Source organism: Vulpes vulpes, chromosome 1 (assembly GCF_048418805.1).
Source record: "Vulpes vulpes isolate BD-2025 chromosome 1, VulVul3, whole genome shotgun sequence".
Taxonomy (NCBI): Eukaryota; Metazoa; Chordata; class Mammalia; order Carnivora; family Canidae; genus Vulpes; species Vulpes vulpes.
In genome coordinates this window covers 135996443-136019753 of record NC_132780.1, presented here as the reverse complement: position 1 = coordinate 136019753, position 23311 = coordinate 135996443, and the positions used below count along the sequence as shown (strand labels likewise).

The 23311-nt window shown below is 51.5% G+C and overlaps 1 protein-coding gene across 4 annotated transcripts in view; it reads left to right on the top strand.

Moving 5' to 3' along the window:
* The window catches only part of BTBD9 (BTB domain containing 9), a 410333-nt gene extending 387493 nt beyond the window's left edge, over positions 1-22840 (top strand). For 3 of the 4 annotated variants that reach the window (XM_072731483.1, XM_072731492.1, XM_072731482.1), the window contains 2 exons: positions 2196-2274; positions 19326-22840. In XM_072731483.1, the coding sequence (XP_072587584.1) occupies positions 2196-2274; positions 19326-19532 (286 nt within the window). In that variant the 3' untranslated portion in view covers positions 19533-22840. The remainder of the gene's footprint in view (positions 1-2195; positions 2275-19325) is intronic. The other variant, XM_072731484.1, reaches the window with a different exon arrangement.
* Positions 22841-23311: the final 471 nt, after the last annotated feature.

Here is a 23311-nt window from a genome sequence, read left to right as displayed (position 1 = left end):
ATTTTGTTTTAGGGTTGGTATCCAGTTTTGCTGAAAATGAAATCATCTTTGAGCTCTCAGGCTGTGTTAGTGAAAATGAACTCTAATGTGATTAGATATTAATGCAATATAATGGAGGATTGGTATTAAATTGAGGCCTTCTGATCTTATTACTCCACAAATGCTCCCTCCTGTTTGGGCTGCTGCCTTGGCAGCCCTGTTTCCCCAGGCACGGGCAAGGGGACGGAGGTGCCCAAGCCCTGAGCCCAGTACGGGAGCCTGGCTCTACCCAAGGCGACTCCCAGGGAGACTTCCCTTCCTTCCCTACCTTGGGTTCCCTGCCATGTTGTAGGGTTATGGAGCTCCCCAACAGGGGGTTGATGCCTCAGGAGGCATCATTTGGATCTGCCTCCACTCTCAGAGCCATGAACATGTTGTTGAGGATCATGAGCTTACAAGTGCCAAATTTTACCTCCATGTCCAGAAGCACTTGAAGTTTTTTATTGATAGGCATGAAGCTAGAAATCTAAGAAGAAAATCTTCACCTCTTCCACTCCCAGCCCCTCTGCACCCCAGTCCTTTCTGTGAAACTGACTTGAACATAATAGTTGTCAATGGCTGCTATCACTTGTCCTGGCTGTGTCTCCCTTTCCTAGAGGGCTGGTCTGAGAAGCAGGTGGTGGCCCAACCTTGGTGTGTGCTGTAGCTTCCCTTCAGAGCGGGGATGGGTTTCTGCTGCCCCATGCAGCGTGGGCCCTTTGCCTCCCTTGACCTGTGGGAGGAAGCATGCCAGTCTGTCAGTCACACAGCTTAGCTCAGAAGTGACAGGTAGGCCAGTGGGAGCCCAGGCCCAGGGTTGAATCCCCACAGGGCCTCCTTTGTAGGCCTCCTCCAGCCCACAGGCTGCATCCCACCCAGCAGATTCCCCAAGGGAGCCATGCAGGTCTGGGAGCAAAACCATCTTCCACTGAGAAAATGAACCCAGAGCACAGGCTCTGGGGATGGTCAGATGGCATCACCTTCATGTATGAATAATAGCATTTTTACAACGAGAGTGATTTTTCTTGTGCTGTTTCCAGAAAACTGCTTTCAGAGACACAGACTTTGCACACAGGATGGTAATGACTTTTTAATGACCTTAAGGGGCCTGGGTGTCCAGGCAGCAGTGAATCAATCTCAGTGGGAGGCTCATAGTGAGAGAGAAGATGGAACACCTGAAACCAAAGGGGGAAAAAACAAACCACAAATACATATATTTTCTTTGGTAGCATTACTTGGTAATTAGACAATTACAGGAAACAGCTTCCCAGCAGCTGGCATTTCCACTGTGTGAGCGGAGGAGGGATGGCAACAACTGTGAACTCCTCACATTTATTACAGAAAATATTATTGGAGTTTACAGTCGTGGGTGCCGTGCTCTCCTCCAGTGCATTCTGATGAGCTGTGAGTGCTAAACCAGGAGCAGAGCCCCTCCTCTCTGGGTTTGTGTAGGGCCTGCTTGGCTGGGCTTTAAATGAACTGGCTCTTGAGTCCACCCAGAGACTGGCTGGTCCTGAGAAATAAGCCCTTGGTAGGCATGTATATGGAAACAGGAAAGGAGTAGAGGTGGAGGCCTGTGGAGAAATCGCCCCTTCTTCCCCAGGTGCCATCGCTTGTGTGGGGGCAGGGTTCAGACAGAAGAACCTAGGGTTCACAAAGCAGCAAGTGGCCCTCTACTTCTCCCTCTCCTTGCCTTCCCCCTCCACGCCCACACTCCTGCCCTGGTTCAAAACTCTCCTCCCAGAACCCACCACGCCTCTCAGAGGTGAGCCCATCCAGCATAGCCCCCTGAGGTAGGCCCGTTTCACAGATGAGGAAATGTATTTTATGAACCCCCACCAACCTTGATCACTTTTCTCTTTGGCTGTGCTCTTGTCCCAATATGAACTTTGGCTGTGCTTTGTGTCTGTTTAGGGGGGGAGCCTCATAAAAATTCCAGTTGCCTTCACAGAAGGTAGGAGCACTCTCTGAATGGGAACACTAGGTACAGACTGCCTCCCTCAGGCACACAGGAGGTGGAGGCCCATTCCCTTCCCCCTTCGGTCAACCATCACGGGCCTCCTGAGGATGGAGGACAGGAGCGCTCCCTCCTCATCATAGAGCTCCTCCTGCCTTGTGCTGTTGGCCTGGTTCACTGTCCCTTCTAACCAGGCAAATGGTTGTGCTTCCTTTCACAGGTCCTGGCAATCTGTAACTTTTGAAAGACAGCCTGCCTCCTTCATCCGAATCGTTGGAACAAACAACACAGCAAATGAGGTAAGGGTCTCCGTTCATGAGAGACACTGTGTTATTTCACGATGTACAGGTAAATGTTACATCTCAAGTTAAGTGGAACTGTTTGTTCTCCCTGCTAATGGCCTGTTGTTCAGACAGCTTGCTACAGAAGAAAGTCCTGCTCTTGCACAGTGGGGATATCATTATCATTTCTAGATGTCTCTTGACTAGGAAATGAAAGGCAACTCCTATGGCTTTGCTTACTCCCACCAGCCTCCCTGTGGAATTGGCAACCACAGAGCCCTTGAGAGGTCACACACCCTGTCCTCAGAGTCTTCTGCCCTCCAAGACAACAGCTATTTTAGAGGCCCCTTGGCCCTCTGAACATGGTGTTTAAGGAACCTCCACGGGAGCCACCATGGCAGACGATTGCTGGTTTCGTCTGACTGTCGGTTTCATCCTTTGCTAGGCTACACATCAGTGTTTACAAATGAGCCTGTTCCTCCCCTGGTGCCCAGGCCTAGGTCATTCCAGTGGACCATGCCATTTGTAGGTGTTCCTTCACTTCTGGATTTAATGACAGAAAAGTGGGTGTTTTGTTCCCCCCATTCTGGGCACCCACAGTCAGGGCAGCAGCCAGGTGAAGGGCCTGAGCCCCACACGTGGCCATGCTATTTTCTCTGGAATGTAAATGGCCCCTGAGAAATGCATGGGGTTCCTCTAGATCATAAGACAGGGGATCCCTGATGGCTCAGTCTGTTAAGTGTTCAACACTTTATTTCTGCTCAGGTTATGATCTCAGGGTCATGGGGTCAAGCCCTGTGTCCAGCTCTGTCCATGCTGGGTGTGAAGCCTGCTTCAGATTCTCTCTCTCCCTCTGCCCCTCTGCTCGCTTGCACTCATGCATGCATGCTTTCTCTCTCTCAAATAAATTAAATCTTTTTTTAAAAATTAAAAAAAAATTTTTTTAAAGAAAAGTGCCCTTAGTGAATAGAGAAACCAAGACACTTGAGTGTGAGGAAGGGCACTATTACTAATTATACCAGGATAGCAAGTGTAAACCAGGACTGAGCCAGACATACCTGGACTGTCATCCCCTCGACAATATGGATGCCTAGTGGGCTTACAGAGGCACATGGGCATTCACTCACACCATTTTTAAGGTGAGACTAGAGTCAGTCAACATCAGTTAATTACTTACCTTCTCTGCTCTTTGAGTGGGTATTGAGTGAGCACTAGTGGCGAGATGCTGTGTCAATCATATGGCCACCCTGTTGACTTCATCTGCTTATCACGCCCTTGCTTTTTAAGCAGTCGTGTGTGTTTAGTGTGAACCTCTGAAGGACTGCTGGTTCAAGACAGGAGTCATAGGAATCAGTAATGCTGAAATCCAAGGGTAACCAACCATTCTACAGTTTCACCTTAACATGATCTTTCTCAGATTTGTCCGGGACTGGCTTCCTGGGCATGTGACTGGGGCAGTTGCTCCACACCCAGAAGGGGGCTCCATGCTTGGGGTTTAATGCTCACAGGCACCATCTTGAATTCTTCAAAATTTTACCTATGAATTTGTTTTTACAAGGGGAGCCCCATGGGACAATGAAACATCCACCAGGCGCTGGTAGCCTCGGCTCGCACACAAGCCTGCCTCTGCCCCCTGTGGCCTTCCCAGAACAGATTCTCAGCCACCCACTCCCTGACCCCCCCGTGCCTGGACCTGGCCAGCCTCCCCCGTCTTAGCCTGTCCCATGACTACTGCTACCTTCCACTGTTTGCAAGGAGGGTCAGGGTCTAGTGTGAATCTCACCTGAGTCACAGGATAGGCCCCAGGTGCCTAGGACCGTCCGCCCTGGCCTCAGGAGTTCCCCTGCCCACAGGATTATAACATTTAGTAACAAAGGAAAACTTTGTGTTGTGTCAGGAGAGAAATCATGAGAGGAAAGAAAAGGCTTTTTTCCTGCTTTTTGAATAAGAGGCTCTATATTTTTATTTTGTGCTGAGCCCTGCATATTACATAGCTGGCCCTGGATTCATGTATTGTGTTTGTCAAATCAAAATTCTCCAGAGCACGTCAAGGTGTTTCTGGTACTTCAAAGCGCATTTTAAAAAGTGAAAATATTGTTATAATTTATATTCATTTCACCTTTTTATTCATTTAGAACAAAAATGATACATGCCTACAATGTGTTTCTTGCAGAGAAGAGCTTATAAACAGAAGCCTGAAACTTTCTCTCTTACCTCTTCTAAACAAACCTGAAAATTATAGAAGTAAATAAATTGATATTTTTTAACACAAAATTAAAGAACTCTAAACATCAGGTCAAAAAAGCACCTCTTTTTGGATAAGGTAACAAAAATAAATTTGAATCTGTACTTTTAATATATATTTGAGCCCCAAACCAAATATATTTTTTTTAATTTTTTCTTTTTAAAAACTTTAAATTCTAGTACAGTTAATATACAGTCTTATATTAGTCTCAGGTATACAATATAGTGATTCAACAGTTCCTTACATTACTCAGCATATTTTTAAAATTCTGCCAATAAGTCCCAGTTTTTCTTGCAACTTAAACTTACATTAAGCCATATGTTTATTATGTATCAAATCAGAAAACAATTTAAATTTATCTTTACATAATACTAGATCAAGGTAATATTTTTCATTTGCAGTCACTTATTTCTTATGTGATATTTAAAAAAAAAAAAAAAAAAGCCCAAATCCCAAAACAATTCTGCCTTTAATTCCTCCATGGGACTCTGCAGTTAGGTTTTCCAGCAGAAGGAATTCTAGTCTGAGAAGGCCAAGGAGCACTGGAGTGAGTGTCATGAGGGTCTCTCAGGGTTTAGCCCTAACACTGTCACCGCAGTGACCACGTGAAGAATAATTTCCCATGACAGAACCCTAGAGTTGGAATGCAAGAATTTCTCTTCCTGGGTGAGTTTCCTGAACCATCTGTGCAGGGAGCTCCAACCACATCAACTAGCCCATTTGAACACGTTGACCAGTAGGTCACTAATTATAATCGGTGATCCGTTGCTTTTGGTTGATGAGCAACTTGCTCAGCTGCCTTACTGAGTTCCCTTACTGTTTGGGGAAGAAATCCTCAATGTGGTGTTGCCCACGGGGGAACATCTTAAATCATAAAATAAATAATGAACGGGATCATAAGGCAAGACCCACAAACTGGTCTTTCTCCGAACACATTAGAAGACACGAAAGTGCTGAATCTCCCTGGGTATCAATATAGCAAACTATCAAAGAGAAATTTCTTTTCTGGGGCATCATTTTGGACAGAGTAGCAACTGTCTTAGAGAACAGCGGGAATATGTGTAAGTCAGTGTGATGGCGATCAGAGATGTGAGAGACAAGGTTGCTTTAGGGGAAGGGGGATGACGAAGTCTGGTGGAGCAGGACTCCTGGGGGAGGCAGCTCTGGAGGAGAGCTGAGGTGGCACAGACAGCCAGGGAAAGGAGGCGGGGAGCACACTCAGGGGGGTCCAGGACAAGCCCAATCCCTAGTCCTATGGAAGCCAGAACCCTGCCATCAATCAGAATATTGGGGTCAGGACGCCTCTTTCTCGCAGTTGAGGGTAGTATAGGGAGAGGCAGGTTCTCCTCAGCCTTGTCATTGTTTGCCATGTGACATCAGTGGTCTCCATTTAGTCAGAGCGAGTGTTACCAAAGGCTTTTGGTAATTTTAAGAATCGCAAATGGAATTGGTTGTTGGCATGTGTGGATAACAGAAAGAGAAATGTGGATAAATAACTGTGCTGCATCCTCCATGGAAGACTGCTGCAGGCACGGCCCCACCTGGGAGGAGGTCAGACAGCGGATGGCAGGGATGGCAAGGAGAGCGTAGCTCAGAGGCGCCTGTCACTTGAAGAGCATTCGGAGGGGTGGTGGTTGGGCTGCGTAGGCAGAAGGCCGAAAGCAGCTGCACAGTGTGTCAGTGTTGGGGGGTAGGGGGTTGCTACTGGCAGCCAGGCAGAGGTGGTGCTGGAAACTACCCCAACCTCCAAATCCCGCCTGCTGCTGGAATAGCAAAGGCCTCCCGGGCTAACACAGATTGCAGCTTGCCCAGTGTAGACAGACGTGTGTGTCCTGCCCCCACGGCCAGCCCTTCCTGGTGCAAGGGCCCCGGGCAGCAGCCACGTGTTAATTTCCAAGCTTCCTGCCATCGGGCTCCCAGGTGACAGCAGCCCCAGCCACCGGGAGGTTCAGATTTCTTGATCACCTGTTTTGGCACGCTTCTGATTGCCTGCGGCATTTCATCCCTCTCCTCTGGGAAGTGTCTGTCTACTGCGGGCATCTGTCTCTCATCTTCCTTTGTGAGCACCGCAGCAAGGAATTCATTTCATTTCTTAGCTACGTTGACGACTTCTGTCAGTAAATGTCCCTAATGCTTACCTAACAGACTCCACCACTTCCTTCCGTGACCTCCTGCCCCTTGTGTACTTCGCATCATCCCTGTCATTTATCTCAGCTTCTGAGAACATTTTCCTTTCATTCCCCTCCAGTGTGTGCTCTGTCACCCTCCTCTGTAATGTCCCCTGCACCTGGTGGGCTTCTCACACGACTCCTGTGCCTCACCTTCACCCTCGGACGCCTTTCTCACACGGCTTCTTTGCGCACTCGCAGTGTCTTCTTTGTCTTCCTGTCACGCCTAGCGCTAGATGGCAGACACATGTCTTCCAGCACAGCCGCCCTCTCGTCCTGCTCTCCTTCGGTTGCTTCCATTTGTCTGACTCTCCCTGGGGCCGGCAGCCGGATAGTCCTCCTTGGCTCTTCCCTCAGGCATGGTCTGCCTGTCTTCCTTGCCAGTCTGGTGGTCACGTGGTCATTCGAGTGTGGTTGCCCATCTGCTCCAACTGCTTATCACCTCTGAGTGCCTAGGAGGCAGACCTTGCTTCCTCACTGATCCTCTCTTGTCTGAAAAAGGGTAGAACCCAGGCCCTGTGGACGGCACTTCATGGCAGATCCGAAGCCACAACCCCAGTGACCATGGCAGAGCCAGGCTGGGTGGGACCCTTCACTCCTGTTTTATTAATGGTCCTGGCAGAGCCACGGAGGCACACACTTCCACCCTTAGAGATCAGACTGGGTCCACAGGGGATCTGTCAGGGGATCTCTGAAAAGCAGCCAGTGTATTAAAGGGAGCAGAAGTTATACCTGTTTCTCTTTATGGCTTTTATGGAAGCCTGGGTTTGAGAGCAAGTTCTGGAGTGATTTACAGTAGGCAGAGAGCTGAGGGGGACAGGCAGCCCCTGGGAGAACGAAAGGGTTGTGGGAAAAATGAACTGTCTGCAATATAGAAAGGCTGGGGTCCTGCTCACAAGAACCCATGCAAGAGCCTTTGCCAAGTCAGTAACAGAAGTTGAGGACGGAATTGCCAGTCTGTCGGGTGCTCTCAGGGCTCCCTTTCACTCACTGAATTTATGTAGCTGAGGGAAGAGGCTGTGTCTCTTTTATCTTTGTATCCCTGGCACCTCACACGGGCCCCGTGCATGTAAGCATAGAGTGCTTGTTGGCTGGTGAGGGAATGAACCCTTCGGTCTGTCCGTCCATCTCTCCCTCGCGCATCAGCCAGACACGTAAAGGAAAGGATTTAGTATTACAACCTCTCACCATTGAGAGCCTGTGGCACTCCAGGGCAGACTCTATAGTTGCACTGAAGAGGTTCTGAAACCAGACACTTTTGTAAGTGGAAAGGTAAATATGCCACATACCTCAGCATGTCCTAGTTTAAGACCCTTATTATGGGATCCCTGGGTGGCGCAGCGGTTTGGCGCCTGCCTGCCTTTGGCCCAGGGTGCGATCCTGGAGACCCGGGATCGAATCCCACGTCAGGCTCCCGGTGCATGGGACCTGCTTCTCCCTCTGCCTGTGTCTCTGCCTCTCTCTCTGTGACTATCATAAATAAATAAAAATTAAAAAAAATAAAATAAAATAAAAGACCCTTATTATAACGATTATTCTTAATGTAAATTGTTATAGCAGCTTGTATTTACTGAGCACTTACTATGTGCCAGGCCCTATTCCACGCCCATTAGGCTAATTACACTATCTAATTGGCATAGGTGAAGTAGATCCTACTCTCACCCACTTTTTAAAAATGAGGTAACTCATTACCAAGTGGTGGCAAGGATGAGGAACAGCAGGGAGTTTGCATCCTGCTTCATGGGAATGTAAACTGTGGTAGTCGCTGAAGACAACAGTTTTGGGAAGATCCAATAAACTTGTACATGTGCACATCTACCCTAAGATAAGCATCTCACACCTGTGTGCATTCTCTAAGGAAGCTCTTACACATGTTCCAGATACAAGAATAAAGATGCACTGTTCATACCAGTCCCAAGCGGGACACCCCCCAGTCGTCCATCCAAGGACAATGGATAAGCCAAGCATAGTACATCTTCCAAGGAGCTGTGATCCACGGGATGAGTACCACACATGTCAAAGGAAAGAAGTCAACATTATATTCATATAACATCAGAAACAGGCAAAAGTAAGCTATCACATATAAGGATGTAGATACAGGTAGTAAAACTTTAAAAAAAAAAAAAAGGAAAGCAAAGGAATAATTATTATTAAAGCTGGAATTGTGGTTCCCTCGGGGTGCAGAGGCTTGGCTCAGGAAGGGCCGGCCACGTGGAGGGACCAAGGAACACCAGCAATGTTCTGGGTCCTTGACCCTGGTGGAGTTTACGTGGCATTCACTATGTAGTTATTTAACAAGCTGTATATTTGCATTTCATGCACTCTTTAGTGCATGGTTTTCACAGTACAAATGTTTTAAGCAAAAAGCAAGGTTTGGTAAGGAAACTAGAGCTGAGCAATGCTAAGTGATTTGCCCAAGGTCACCTCCCTGGTGAGTGACAGGATTAGAATCCAGGCAATTGGTCCCTTAAAACATCCAGGTTCCTCTGTCTCCCAAAAAGACAGAACACATAGTGAAGCCACAGAAATGAGCCCAGCTCTGCCCTGGCACAGACTCGGTGAGCAGATGGCTCCTTTGGGCACACTTCATCCACCAGCCCGCACCACATCTAGGAGAGAAACCAAGGCGGGGCCCAGCCTTAGGGACGTCACAGCTTTGTGCCTGGTAGAGGTCAGCCACAGGACCGGCTCCAGCGACCCTGTGGAGAGACAGTCGTGGTGGAGACCAACGTGCAGGACGGTGAGCCCCAGCAGCTCAGCTGAGGTGGGCAGTGCAGGGGCCGCATCTGCCGAGTGGGTCAAAGGATCCTGGCCCCGGGGACCAGAGAGACGGAACACAATTGTGTCGTGGGGGCTGTGGCCGGGTGGGGGGTGGGGCAGACTCCTGTGCACACCCCGTGCTGCTGTGCAGGGAGAGCAGTGAGCTGCTGAGCTAGCCGCAGGAGCGTCCGCCGAGCCGGCAGCAGCAGGACAGAAAGTCCACACGTGGCCACCTGAGCTGCCCTCCAGGACCACTCATCGCCGAGCCTGGAGGGAGGCAGAGTTTATTTACGGGCTTCTGTCAGGCCAGTGAGTGACCGTGGGTCTCAGTGCCACAGTGCCATCTCGTTCCCATAGCAACATGTGGCTCAAGTGAAGGGGGAAAATACCACAAAAATAAGGAAAGGGACTCTTTTTTTTTTTTTTTTTTTTTTTTTTTTAAACAAAAAACTCACTCCTGGCCTGGTGGTAGTTATTTCCCAGACATTTCCCCCCGCCCCCACTGGGTCTGGTCACACCATCCCGGTCTCCCCTGGGATTTCCCCTTCCAACATCTTCCGGGGGCTGTGCTCTAAGCCCCCAGAGGAGGTGTACCTCAGAGCAGTCATAGGCTGGCTCTCAAGGCCAGGATTCCTGGTCGGTCAGCACCAGAACTGAAGACTGAGAGAGATAACAGAGCAAATGGACAGTGAGCCTCAATGCACATAAATAAAACATGTTCAGGAGTAGAAATAACCAACACAAACCAGGCTTCAAGTGGCACCTGGATGCCCTATGGAGTATATGCAAGGCAGGAGTGGTATTTGCAGGGGCAGGACTGGGTATGGGCCAAAGACAAGGGAAGCACAGGAATAGCAGGGCCTGAGCACGGGACAGGTAAACCAGCCTGGCACCTGTGAGTGCCCAATACTATTACAGAGGCTTTGCTCAGGTCCCTGCTTCACTGCCCTTCTTGAAGGCAGAGATGGTGTCTTGGTATCTTGTGTCCCAGCATTCAGCCCTGTGTCCCCCACACAGGAGCCCCTCCATAAATCAGACTGAGAGCCAGGGCTTTTGTGCAGGGTTGTGATGGAAATAAGCTTTCAGGAATCACTTGTGACAACCTCCATCTGATGAGTAAGGAAGAAGAGAAGGAAAGTAGGGAATGAGCAGAGGAGGAGAGAGGGGAGAATGGAAGGAAGGGAAAGCTTCATGGAGTATGGTCCAGTCCAGGAGACCCCAGCACTGGTGCCAGCCTCACCTCCAAACAGCCCTGTGATCCCCAACAAGTCACTTCACTCCCTGGCTCTCAGGACACTTGCCTTTAAAATAAGGAGAGTGAATTCAATCTTAAGGGTTCCTTCCCACTGAGACAAAAAAGCAGGAAAATATTTCATTTGTAGCTTAATTATAAAAGAAGACCTGGGGATCCCTGGGTGGCGCAGCGGTTTAGCACCTGCCTTTGGCCCAGGGCGCGATCCTGGGGTCCCGGGATCAGGTCCCACGTTGGGCTCCCAGCATGGAGCCTGCTTCTCCCTCCTCCTATGTCTCTGCCTCTCTCTCTCTCTCTCTCTCTCTCTCTCTCTCTATGTCTATCGTGAATTAAATAAATAAAATCTTTAAAATAAAAGAAAAGACCTATTATAGGCATCTTTATTTTTAAATGTCTATTATAAAAGATTTGCTTAGGCAGAGAAAGGGGGAGCAAATGCCATTGTTCCAAACACTCCACAGACCTTCTGCATATTGTAGTGTCGCAGCAAGAACTTTGCACCAAACTACTGGCCCAGGAGGAGGTGCCCACAGAACTTGAGCAAGTGAGGCCTGGGAGCCACTCCGCAGGGAGACAAAGGGAGACATCTGGCTTATGAGGATCATCTCCAGCCATGTCCCACTGCCAAGCCAACAGTTAGGAGCTGGGCCCACAATCTCCATGCAGTTAGAGCTTCTGGACAGAATAGACACATATCACCTGGATGAGGTGAAGACCTGCCCCACACAGCTGGGGTGACACATGCTGGCCTTCCGGGGGGAGGGGGGCAGCACAGACAGGCTTTCCTTGATACCCTCCAGTGGGAAGGGGGCCTTGTTGAGGCCATACCTACCAGGTTCTACCTGGGAACTGGAATGTTTCCCTTTTTTTTTTCTTAGGTTTTTTGTTTTTTGTTTTTTCAAAAAACAAAGATACCTCTAACACTCCAGGGCCAAATTAAGTATGATGAGAGAGTAAATGGTTCTCCTGGAACTCTGGAGTGTGCACATGTTTAAAAAAAAAAAAAAAAAAAGTAACTAGGGATTGCAGGGCTACCTGGAATGATATGTATTAGAAAGGCTAGGGACACCTGGGTGGCTCAGAGGTTGAGCGTCTGCCTTTGGCTCAAGGCGTGATCCTGGAGACCCAGGATCGAGTCCCACATCAGGCTCCCTGCATGGAGCCTGCTTCTCCTTCTGCCTGTGTCTCTGCCTCTCTCTCTCTCTGTGTCTCTGATAAATAAATAAAATATTTATAAATAAATAAATAAATAAATAAATAAATAAATAAATAAATAAATAAATAAAATCTTAAAAAAAAAAAAAAAAAAAACCTCTTTTTCCAGAACCTTCCAAGCTGTAAAGTTCCAGGGATCTGTGGGAGCCCTGGCCTATACGAATATGGGAAAGTAGCATTGGAAAGTTTAAAAACTTGCCATACGTAAGCAGTGTCACCAAGAAGTATACTCTTGTACCTATTAGAATTAAGTAGTTATGCAAAATGGTCTGGGCATCCTGTTACCCCTAAGCAATACTGAAAAAGTATTGTTCACAATCTGAAAATGTCTCCCTCTAAAAAGGGTGTCTTAACTGAAAACAACATTCTGGGCTGTTCAAATGAACACATAACAGAACTTCTGCTTATAAAAAGGGGTGTTTTGCTGGAGACACTTGGGCCTCATTTTTATTTTATTTATTTTTTTTAAATAAATTTATTTTTTATTGGTGTTCAATTTGTCAACATACAGAATAACACCCAGGGCTCATCCCGTCAAGTGCCCACCTCAGTGCCTGCCACCCAGTCACCCCACCTCCCGCCCACCTCCCCTTCCACCACCCCTAGTTCGTTTCCCAGATTTAGGAGTCTTTCATGTTCTGTCTCCCTTTCTGATATTTCCTACTTATTTTTTCTCCTTTCCCCTTTATTCCCTTTCACTATTTTTTATATTCCCCAAATGAATGAGACCATATAATGTTTGTCCTTCTCCAATTGACTTATTTCACTCAGCATAATACCCTCCAGTTCTATCCACGTTGAAGCAAATGGTGGGTATTTGTCCTTTCTAATGGCTGAGTAATATTCCATTGTATACATAGACCACATCTTCTTTATCCATTCATCTTTCGATGGACACCGAGGCTCCTTCCACAGTTTGGCTATTGTGGACATTGCTGCTAGAAACATCGGGGTGCAGGTGTCCCGGCATTTCATTGCATCTGTATCTTTGGTGTGGGCCTCATTTTTAAAGGAAAACATCCCTGCAGTCTGCAGAGGGACTCTTAACCTCTGCTCCTGAGGTGAGTGTAAGAAAGATGTTCATTGTCACCAGCATCAGGACCCGTTAGCACATATTGACCGTGGAGTGGGTGCAGGGTGCCACCACAGCAGACGCCGTGAAAGTGGAACAGGCAGTCTTCTGGGTGGTATTACTCAGAATCCGTGTCTTTGTGTCTGACTTACAGGCAGATATCACTGAGAGGTGGTATCTATTTTATAAAGATATGTCACCTTGGAAATGTAAGTCGAAAGCTTGGGTCAGGAATCCTATTTGTATTGGCTGGCATGAAAGCAGTCTGTGAAAATTACTCAGGAGAAACCAGAAAAGCAAAGTAGAGCCATGGATCAACGTGTATTAAATTTTCCCAATTTCTACTACAGTTCACGGTGGACTCTTAGTGCAACCTGGGAAAATTAGCAGAGGCTTCTCTGCTTCTAAGACTCTTGCAGATCTGTCAAGCACACCGTGCTTGGGAAGACCCTGTAATGAAAGGCAGCACAGCCAGCAGCCAGCTGTGGAGCTAGCCTGGTCACCCAGAAGAGGTTGGCGCATCCGTACACATCCTTTCCAGGTGGCTCACAAAGGAAAGAACACCCCAGACTATCTCAAACATGTCAAGAATTATAGCTCCCAGAGAGGAAAGGCAAAGTGATAATAAACAGCAGCTACAAAAAAGGACACCCAGATAGTGACGAAGGCTGTGTCGGATCCCTACACACGACTACATTCCAAATTAGCCAGCTCCTCTCGGGGGATAGATCCAGAGGCCATTGACGCTGGTTCAGCGAAGGTGCCCCTTTGTGAGCAGCGGCAATCAAACAGGCTAATGGGATACATGATTGCCGAGAAGGGGACGGGAAAATGATGCGGCGGCGGTGGTAATGGTTTTGCATAAATCAGTAGTGCGACTCTGCCCTGTATGCCTCATTCACTTTTGGTCACATCCTTTCTGAGGGGTATTACAGTGTTGGGAAGGTGTGCGGGAAAGAAATGGAATTTCACAGGCTTCTGAGCAAAGAGAAACTCCGGCAGGACCTGGATGTTCCCCCTAGAGGGAGGCAGAGGAGCTTAGTGGTGATGCCAGCAGGCGCACACTTCAAGGGGCACCCTGCGCCCCATGGCTGGAGTGAGGTCTCCCTGAGCCCCTGGGTACCTCCCCTGCTTTCCGTGTGAACAGGGCGGAGGCCTGAAGCCTCTCTTTCCGTGGGCACTTCTTCAAGGGGTAGGAGGCCACTTTGGGCCCTACCCCAACCGTGTGGGCCCCAGTTCCTCAGAACAGGCTCCCTTTCTGCCCCGGCTTCCTCTCTGGGTGACCAGGCTCCCAGCCTGGCATAAGCCAGTGGTGCAAGAGCCCAGGACCTTGCATGGTGGCCAGTTCAGGCGGCAAGTGGTGTTACCACCTACAGTAGAGCCAGCAGGCTGTTCCACAGAGGGGTGAGCGGGCTCAGAACTGCTCAGCCCCGAGGTAGAATCCTGCCACCTGTGGGACCCTGGGCACAGTGTGGTCTCCTTTGCAGAAAAGTAAATTCATATAGGCAGGGGAGCCCCTGCTGTCTCCCACCACCACCACCACCACCACCACCACCACGCTCAGCACCTGGTCAATGTCTGTGCTCATTGGCGCTTGAAGGTTAAAAAAACGGAAACAGGAGAAAGATCTGAAGGTGAGGACAGGCCCTTGGAGGTTGGCTGAGGCTGGAGCCCCCTGGGACCCTGCGGCCACCACCTTCCTAGCAGGCCTCCCAGAGAACCCTTGGAGCCACTTTTCTTTCCTGTGCAGGTCTCACTGCGTCTGTTTTCAAGTTCTGTTACCTTCCTTTAAAAATGACTCTTTCCTATGTATCCCAAACTGCTGCTGAAGTCTGCATCAGGTGTTTCAAGGATTAAAGATTTCTTTCCCTACCTTCTTCCTTTAGACACTTTTCCCCCCTTTAGACAGTTTTGTCACTATAAAGATGTATTCCTTTGGAGTATTTTTAATTTAATCCTTTGTTAAGAGTCACCCCGGTCCGGAGCCTCTGGCCCCCTGCCCAGGTCTGGCCAGATCCTCATAGTGTTGTCCTGAGCCATGCCCCCACTGCCACCCACCATGTACCCTCCCCTCCATCATCACCCTGGGCTGGAGAGCTACAGTAGCCTCCCCTCTCCTGCTGCGTCAAGGGCTCCCTCCTCTGGCCTTTCCTGCTTGGCTGCCTCAAGCTTCCCGACTCAGCTCAGGTATCTCCTCCCCCAAGAAGCTTCTCCAACTGCTCCAGTTGGCCTGTGACCCCTCTATACCCTCACGGCTTCCTATAGGCCCAGAACCAGTTACTCGTCCACCAGTGTGTGAGCTGTCCTTACTGGGTGGTGCACCCTCTGAGGAACCAGGACCCACATGGTGAGCGTGCAGGGGTGCCTCATAAAGTTGTGGAGTGAATGAAGAAATGAATGAATACATGCAGACCTCCTGACCTCCAAACTCCAGTAACCCAGTTCCTCTGGCTACTCCTCCTACAGCTGTGGGGTCCCTCTGCCCTCTGTGCCTGGCACACGGAAGCACCCTTCCTTTCCCTACTGCTGCCCACTCTTTGCCTGCTCGTTCTAACACCCACTACACATTTTACGTGTTTGTTGACTCCAGGCCTTACCCATTTTTCCATTTGTAAAACTGCTTTTCCACTTAGAATCGTCACCACACTGTTTGTGACTTAATAAAATTAGCTGTTTCCTGTGTGTTGCCTTTGATTCTGGCAGAGCCTGCTCGGCTCTCTGGAGATGCTCAGGGAACCCACATTAAAGTTCATTGGTCCTTCAGTGACACCCTTGGGTCCCAGACTGAAGCTCAGCTCAGAGGGGGCCCGTCTTTCCTGTCTGGTCACCTGTATGCCCACCCCAGGGCCACAGGGCAGTGCCATCAGGCAGCTGGCAGCTGGAAAAACTTAAAAACTTAAAGAATGTTAAACTGGTGGAGAATGGATTAATAGCTGCCACTTAGAGGCCGTTTGGATTTGCCTTGTGTGGTACAAGTCAGAGCTGATGGCCCAGACCGTTTAAAATCATAAAAGGCCCTCCCATAGGGCTGTTGACAGGTGAGTACCTGCAGATGGGCCCAAACAGGGGGATTTACTCTAACTGGCAGGGAGGATGAGAAGAAAGGAAAAGGAAGGAGGGACAGATGCTGCGAGGCCCCCAGGAGCACCATGGCGAGAGCAGGCCCAGTCTGAGCTGTGAAGAGAGAGAGATCTGCTCCCTCTAGGAGACCAGCTCTGCCCCTGTGAACAGGGTGGACCTGGAGACGCATGGCCTCCATTAGTGTTCGTATTAGAGTTTGAGATGTGAAATTTGAAACAGCAGTGGATAAATGAATTAAGTGGGAACATGGGGAAAATAGTGATGCAGGAAGGTAAGCACAGAATTTATATTTTGACTACAATCTTACAGTTGATACTTGTCTTCTCTGTGCACCTGATTCTGCAGTAGGTCATGTGTGTGCACGCACGTGTGTATGTGTGCACAGTGCATGTACACGCACGTGCTCAGCCATGGAGGACATAGAGCCCTCAGATGAAGGAGGGACTGTTCCCTGCCCACCCCCCTCCCTGCCCCAGCTCTCCCTTGGGAAGAGTAGCAGGGGCCCACCAGCCCTGCCCTGCGTCCTGCCTACCCCTGGAGTGTCAGCGCCTTAGCCACTGCACACAGGCCCTTATCCAGAAGAGACTCCCCAGACGTGGGCACACCAGATGCTGAGTGGCTCCGGTCCAGCCAACAGGTCCACGGAAAGAAAGGGTGAAACCCTACCACGAGGGAGCAGGAGGGGTGGGGGCGCTGTCATTCTCCTGGAAGCACTGGGTGGCTAGGGAAGAGCCAGCAGTGTGTCCCACCCTCGTGGGCTGGGAGCATACCATGCCCCGTGTCACACGGCCTGTCCTTCATGGCTGTTGCACGGGCTCCAGGCATGCACTCCATGTCCATACCCAAGTTTAGTGACACCCTTACAGGTCTCGCCATCTTACTTCTTTAGCAGAAGGCTGGGGACGACAGGGAGAGAGCCTGGGGAGGAGGTCGTACTGTTAGGGGAGCCAGGGCCCTCACAGGTGTTTGTTGGGACTCTCTGGCCTCCCCCCGAAAATCCTCTGGCACATCACCAGCCCAGCACCCCAGTGTGTGTAGGACCATTGTGCCATGGGGCCCCTCAGAAAGTAGAACCCACCCCTATACCCCATTCCAGCTGACCCTTTGTCTGCCCCTGCTGCCACCCTCCCGCTGGCTGCCACTGCCTCCTGCTTGGATCCAGCCCTCCTCGGACCCCTCAGTTTCCCCAGTGAGTCTGTGCAGCCCTTCCTGTGCTGCCTCTCCCCCCACCTCCACCTGGGCTCCAGCTCCTGTGCCAGCTCATCTCAGAGTCTGGGCCCCCTCCTGGATTTGTCCCACTTTGGTGAACTTCACCTCTAACAGGTAGCCAAGGTTGATGCCGCGAGGCTTCAACTCCTCGTGGACCACAGCGCCTCCCTTCCTCCTCACAGGCCTCTGTGACCTGCGGCCCAGAGCTCTCACTCAGCCCTTGCCCTGGACAATACCGTTGGCCCTGAGTTGACCCCACTGTCCTCCATCTCCGGGCCACCCTGTCCCTGGTGACCAAACCAGTCTGTCCAAACATCCTGGCACCTCATCACCAGCGTGCACACTTTGGAGGGCCTTTGTTGTTGGATCTGACGTACCAGCCCAGCCCTGTGGGAAGCGGTGTTCATGGGACGAGCAGGTCATGGAATGTTCTCCCTAGACACCTCGCCAGCCTCACCAACCCGGGTCTTTCCTTCAACACTGGGCCTTCTCTTCCTGAGGGTCTTCAGCAGTGTTACTCCCCTTGCCCGAAACACTTCTAACCCCCAAATGCTCCTCTGTCCTCCAGGCCCTGCCTGTTAACTTTTAAAAGCACTCTCTTGAGGGCTTAGAATCTCCTCTGAGGACAGACAGCAGCAGGGGCCTTCAAACATTTTTTTGTTTGCTTATCTCCTAAAAGAACTTTGGGGAAAAGTACAATAACCCTTTGAACATGTAAGGTTGAAAAGGAAAATATTAAGTTGAAATACAATTATTTTTATAAACAGGAGGTAAAAAAAATAAGATGGAAGATGAGGAACCAATTACTAGAAGTAAATATTTAATGACATGATTCACTAAAATAGATTTTAACCAACTCCCTGAATAAGGCACAGCAAATCTGTAGTCATCGTGCAAGACTTTTACTCATGGGCTTTAGCCAGTGTATCTTGAAAATGTTTAAATTCTGGAAAAATCTCATTATGTTTAAAAAATCACCTGAGTCCCGATTACCCATCAGTTCTGAATTCTGAACATCTGACTGGGGCGGAGCCCCGCTCTCATGGGGCCCAGGAGGTCTGAGGGCCCCTCGCTGAGGCCAGGTGACTGCTGTGCTCTCCTTCCGTGGGGGTGGGGAGGGTGTTGTGAATTCAGTCATGTGTGCAGGCAGTTTTAGGAAATACAGGGGTTGAGGATCTGGAAATTCATTCCCTGAAAACCGCCAGCACGCCCTTGGAAAGTGGATCTGCATACCCCACACCAAAAACCACGGTGCAGAGGATGGGGTTCTTCCCCTTTAGAGTTCGGGGCAGGCGGTGTTGGTAGAGAAAGGAATATCCAGGTGTGCCAGGGAGGGTAGGGTGGCTGCCCTAGAGGCCCGCCTCCCACAGACTTCCTGGCCGTCGCCAGTCCCCCCAGCTCACACACCAGCGGTGACCTGTTTCACAGCCTCGTGTCAGGCTCACACCCGCACACACCGCATGCTGTGAATTCTCAGGGCCAGGCAGGCCTCCCCCTGGTTTGCTGAGCACAGAGCACTCAGGCTTAGCCAGCTCCGCCTGGCTCCTGCGGCTGGCCTCCACGGAGGGCGTTCCTTCCAGATTGGCCCCAGCGTGGCCCCCAGGGCACAGGAAACGCCTGAGAGGGGGACTCGATCTGACCCTGGGAGATGGGCCCTGGTCCTCCCCCAGGGGGTTGACGCCCTGCTCACTTTATGTTTAAATACCGACTTTAGTGAAATCTAACCCACAGGCCGTACAACTCACCCATTTGCAGCGTACGACGCAGGGGTTTTTATGTGCAGCTGTCACCCCAGTCAAGCCCTGGTGACTCTTAACCCAACTGCCAAAGGCAGGGATTCATCAATTAATTACAAGTGCGCTCCTGTGACAAAAGGAACCCGAAATGGAGTAATCCAGAGAGGACATTTTCTAGGAGGCCGTGTTACTGCCTGTAGCCCAGAGACCCTCAGCCCATTTGCCTCTGTCCCAACTGAGACAGGTGCACCAGCCTCTCGTCGCCGCCCCGGGGCCACCGGCCCAGAAGGACACCCGCCATCGCTCACGGGCCTTTGCTCTCTCTCGCCAGGTGTTCCACTGTGTCCACTTTGAGTGTCCGGAGCAGCAGAGCAGCCATAAGGAGGACAGCAGCGAGGAGTCGGGGCCAGGGGAGCCTGGCCCGGGTCCGGGTCCGGGTCCGCAGCTCGACCCCCATGCCCTGCAGGCCCCCAGCGGCAGCTCCCTGCCTTCCAGCCCCGGCTCCGCCTCTCGCTCCCCCAACCGGCAGCACCAGTAAAAGGCCCCCAGGCCCCATTGAGGGCTGAGGCAAGGACTGGTGCGCCCCCCCCCCCCCAACCCCCGCCAAGAGGGATCTCTGTTGACTGCCCCTGACCCCTCCAGGGAGGAGCAGAGCCCGCTGCAAAAAGGGACACACAACAGGCGTTCTCCCAAGGACAGAAAGGGGGTGCTTTGTTCTCAATTTGTTCAAATCAGGCTGGTCTCCAGGGGGAGAAAATGGGTCTTCAAACTTCATCAAGTCCACCATTAACACCCTACCTCTCTAATGTCACTGGGGCAAGGGGGACAGAGGGAAGCGGTAGATGGGCGGTAGATGGGTGGTGTCGGAATTCCTACAAAGCACAGCGCAGCAGGGGCGCGTGCAGGGCAGGGGGTGGCCTCTGCTCCCGGGAGGCACCCGAAGGCAGTGCGTTTCTGTAGAGTGCTGACTTTCATGGAACACATTGCCGTGGTAACTGATTTTTTAAAAATTTCTTTTAGTTATTGTCCATTTGCTGAATCATAGATGTTCCAGATCGTTTTTTGCACTGCTCATACAGCACATCCCTTGTTTTCATCCCTCTTGATGCTGTAATTTCCCTCCTTAGTTTTGAGCGGTTAAGCCTGGGGTGGAGCAGAGAAGCACTGCCCACGTCTCCCGTCTCCCGAGTGAAGCACAGACGCAGCTCATCACGGCCCCTGGTCTGACAGGGAAAATCCTCCGAGGAAGTTCAGCAAAATACACAATGAGCAAATCAATCCAATGACACTGGAGTTAATGACCACTCGAATTCCTGAGTTATTAACCTGTCATTCCTGAGACGCATCCAGCCTTTGAGCTTGGGAGGCTGACAAAGAAGGAGTTGCTAAGCCACCTGCTAATTTCATGGTCCGAAGTATGTAAATGTGTATATAAGTGTGCGGCAGCTTCCAGCTGGGCCGAGGAGTCAGCACGGTGGCCGAGCGGGGGTCGGGGTTGGGGACAGGGAACTGGGCCTTTGCGGCAGGTTGAGGCTGTTGGGCGTCGCTGCTGTGCCTCCCCTGCAGGCCATACTGCCGACCCGGGGTTTAGAACAAAAAGCAGTTCTCGGAAGCTTTTCTCCTCCTCCCGACTGCAGTGGCCCAGTGGCCGAGCCAGCCCTGTCGCGCCTCCTACACAGTGGTTTCCATTTGGACGCCGACCACCCTGCGTCACCCGCTCGGCCTCTGCCTGCTTGTTCTCTCCTCACCCTGGGGCCCACCCAGTGGCCTGGCTGGGCACTGCGGACCTCGGGGCCCCCAGATGCAGGCCCGGGGCCTCTGCACACCCTGTGATCCCCTTGGAGGAGGGTGGACTTACCCGGACTTCCGTCTTGGGGTCTTGAACACACACTGGTTGTGGGCAGACACAGAGTCACTGGGTCGACTTACTAAATGCTTTCCCCAGTGTGACCTGGTCTCGAGTGATCTATCGATATGGGAAGGGTAGGGGGCATCGGGCCACCTGACTAAACAGGAAGGTGGGCTTTCTGTTTGAACACGGCGTGGAGGGACACTGGGGGGGGGTTGGGGAAGAGGAGCCACAGCGCCAGCCGCCCCTTCCCCACTTTGTGGGGAGTCCCTGGAGCCCCTGAGGGGTACCAGGCATGTCACAGGAGGAGGGTGGCTGCCACAACCCCGTGTGATGCTGGTGACAGCACCAGTCTCCGGTGGTAGGTCAGCATGGAGAATCGCTGTCCCCTCGCACGCACTTCCTTGGGTGGCATTGGCACTCCCTGGTGGGGAGCAGCAGGTGCCAGGGGAGCCAGCGGGGCCTGAGCTCAGGCATTCGCTACGTATCCACTCGCTGGAAGGCTTGCTTCCTAGACCTCGGAGCCGCATCCAGAGAGGAGTCCTGGGCTCGGAGGTGGCCGCTGCTGGCTTGGGAAGAGACAGCGGGCTGGTGGGGACCCGGATGGTTCCCACGCTCCATCTCCAGACTGTGGGCCACGGGTTTGGCAGCAGCTCCGCGTCCCCCGAAGAGGCGCACGCCCACCCCTGGGCCCGGCCAGCAGCCTGCTGCCCCCCGCCCCTGCGGATCTCCTTCAGCGTCTGCACCTTCCACGCATGCCCCAGGTCTGGCTCCGCAGACAAGGGAAGGAAGGGGGAGAGGGGGCAGAGCTGCCAGCACAGGGCGCAGGGAGGCTGCGGCAGCGCCTCCTTCCCCTCCCTCCCCCGCCCCCAGCGCGCCCATCGGCTGGCTGCCCCGGGGCCTGGCCCTGACGGGAGGCCTTGCCCACATGGAAGCCCCTCGGCCCCAGGCAGACGAAGCTCAGCAGAAGCCGCCCTGGTCTACCTCCTGTTACCAGGCCGGCGGCTCCGCCCTCTGTGTGGGCCTTCTGATGGGGGTGGGGGGGGCCAGGGCTGCTGGGTGGCCCCGCAGATACGGACATACGCAGAGTGAAGCATGGATCTCCGGGAGTGAGGGATGAGTGGGCTGCCAGGTGGCCTGGCATTCCCCGCAACCCTGGCTGGCCCTGTGGAGGACGCCTCCCTGCAGCCGACTAGGCCAGAATGGCCCCAAACCTGGAAGAGGCCAATGGAGCTAAATGGGAGTGCAGTTGAGAGGCCTGGGCCAGCAGCCAGAAGGAGTCCCCGATGCCCACGGAGTCCTCATCCCAGCGGAGGGTGGGGGCTGACCCCCCCGCGAAGTGTGGGGAAGGACACACGGCCAAGTCATGAGGGGGCCAGGGCAGATGAGGGACTCCGCCCTCTGAGGTGCAGCCTGGGTGCTACTGGTGTGAGGAGAGGTCAGCTGAGGTCTGGCCTCCGTGGGGACAGACGGGGGAGCTCGTGGCCTGAGGCCCTTGACTGTGACGCTCCCCAGTTACCTTGAAACGACACCTTTGTGACCACCGCCCAGGTCAAGAAATAGGATGCTGCCAGAACCGCCCCCCGCCCTTCACTGCAGATCTTGATTTGGGGGAGAGTAAAAATAAACGGCACTGGGGCTTTGAGGGGAGAGCCCCCGCCTCTGGCAGCTGCTGGGTGGGCCGGTTGGGGTGACCCCGAGCGCACCAGGTGGGCCCCGTGTCCAGTGCATGTGTGCCTGGGGCTGGCGGCCTGGTCATGGCGGTCTCAAAGGCGGGGTTGCCGCCGAGCACTTTGGATCTGAAACGGGTAATAGGATGACAACGTGCACCCCACCCGTACACAGATGCTTGTTTACCCGTATTCTCAGTGCTTTTTCTGTTTTACTTCTGACTTTAGTTAGAACTACGAGCCCGTGATGAATGTGGGACTCTTCTCAATTGCTCTTTAAATTGTCACTTTTTAATCTTATTAAATGAAGTGTCGATTCCTGACAAATACATTATAAGTGTTTTATTCCTAGAAGAGTTGGGAAAAGAAATTATTTTCAGCAAGAGTGGGATGTGTTTGTTAGACTGATTCCTTGGCCCAAAAAAAAAAAAAAATGAGTTTTTGAATTGTGCAAAAAATTGCTCAGTAGTTACGCTGTCACCCCAATTGTCAAATACTGTGCAGACAGCGCCAACCCAGTCAACTTCACCTTTTTTTCCCCCAAGAAGATAACAAAATTGTAATCACTTATTTTTTCTAGAGACTCAGAAGAAAAAAAAGGAAAGTATAATCTGTAATAAAAAGCAGAGCGTCCTGTGTGCCAAGGTCACTTGGTAATAGAGGGAGCATACCCCATCGCAGGCTTCAATTAAGAGACTTCCTTTGGACGAGGAAGAAAGGTGTCAAAAGAGGAAAAAACTAAATGTGTCTCCTTCCAGGAGTTTCTCCTCGTTTGCGCACTCTGTGGCATTACCAGGA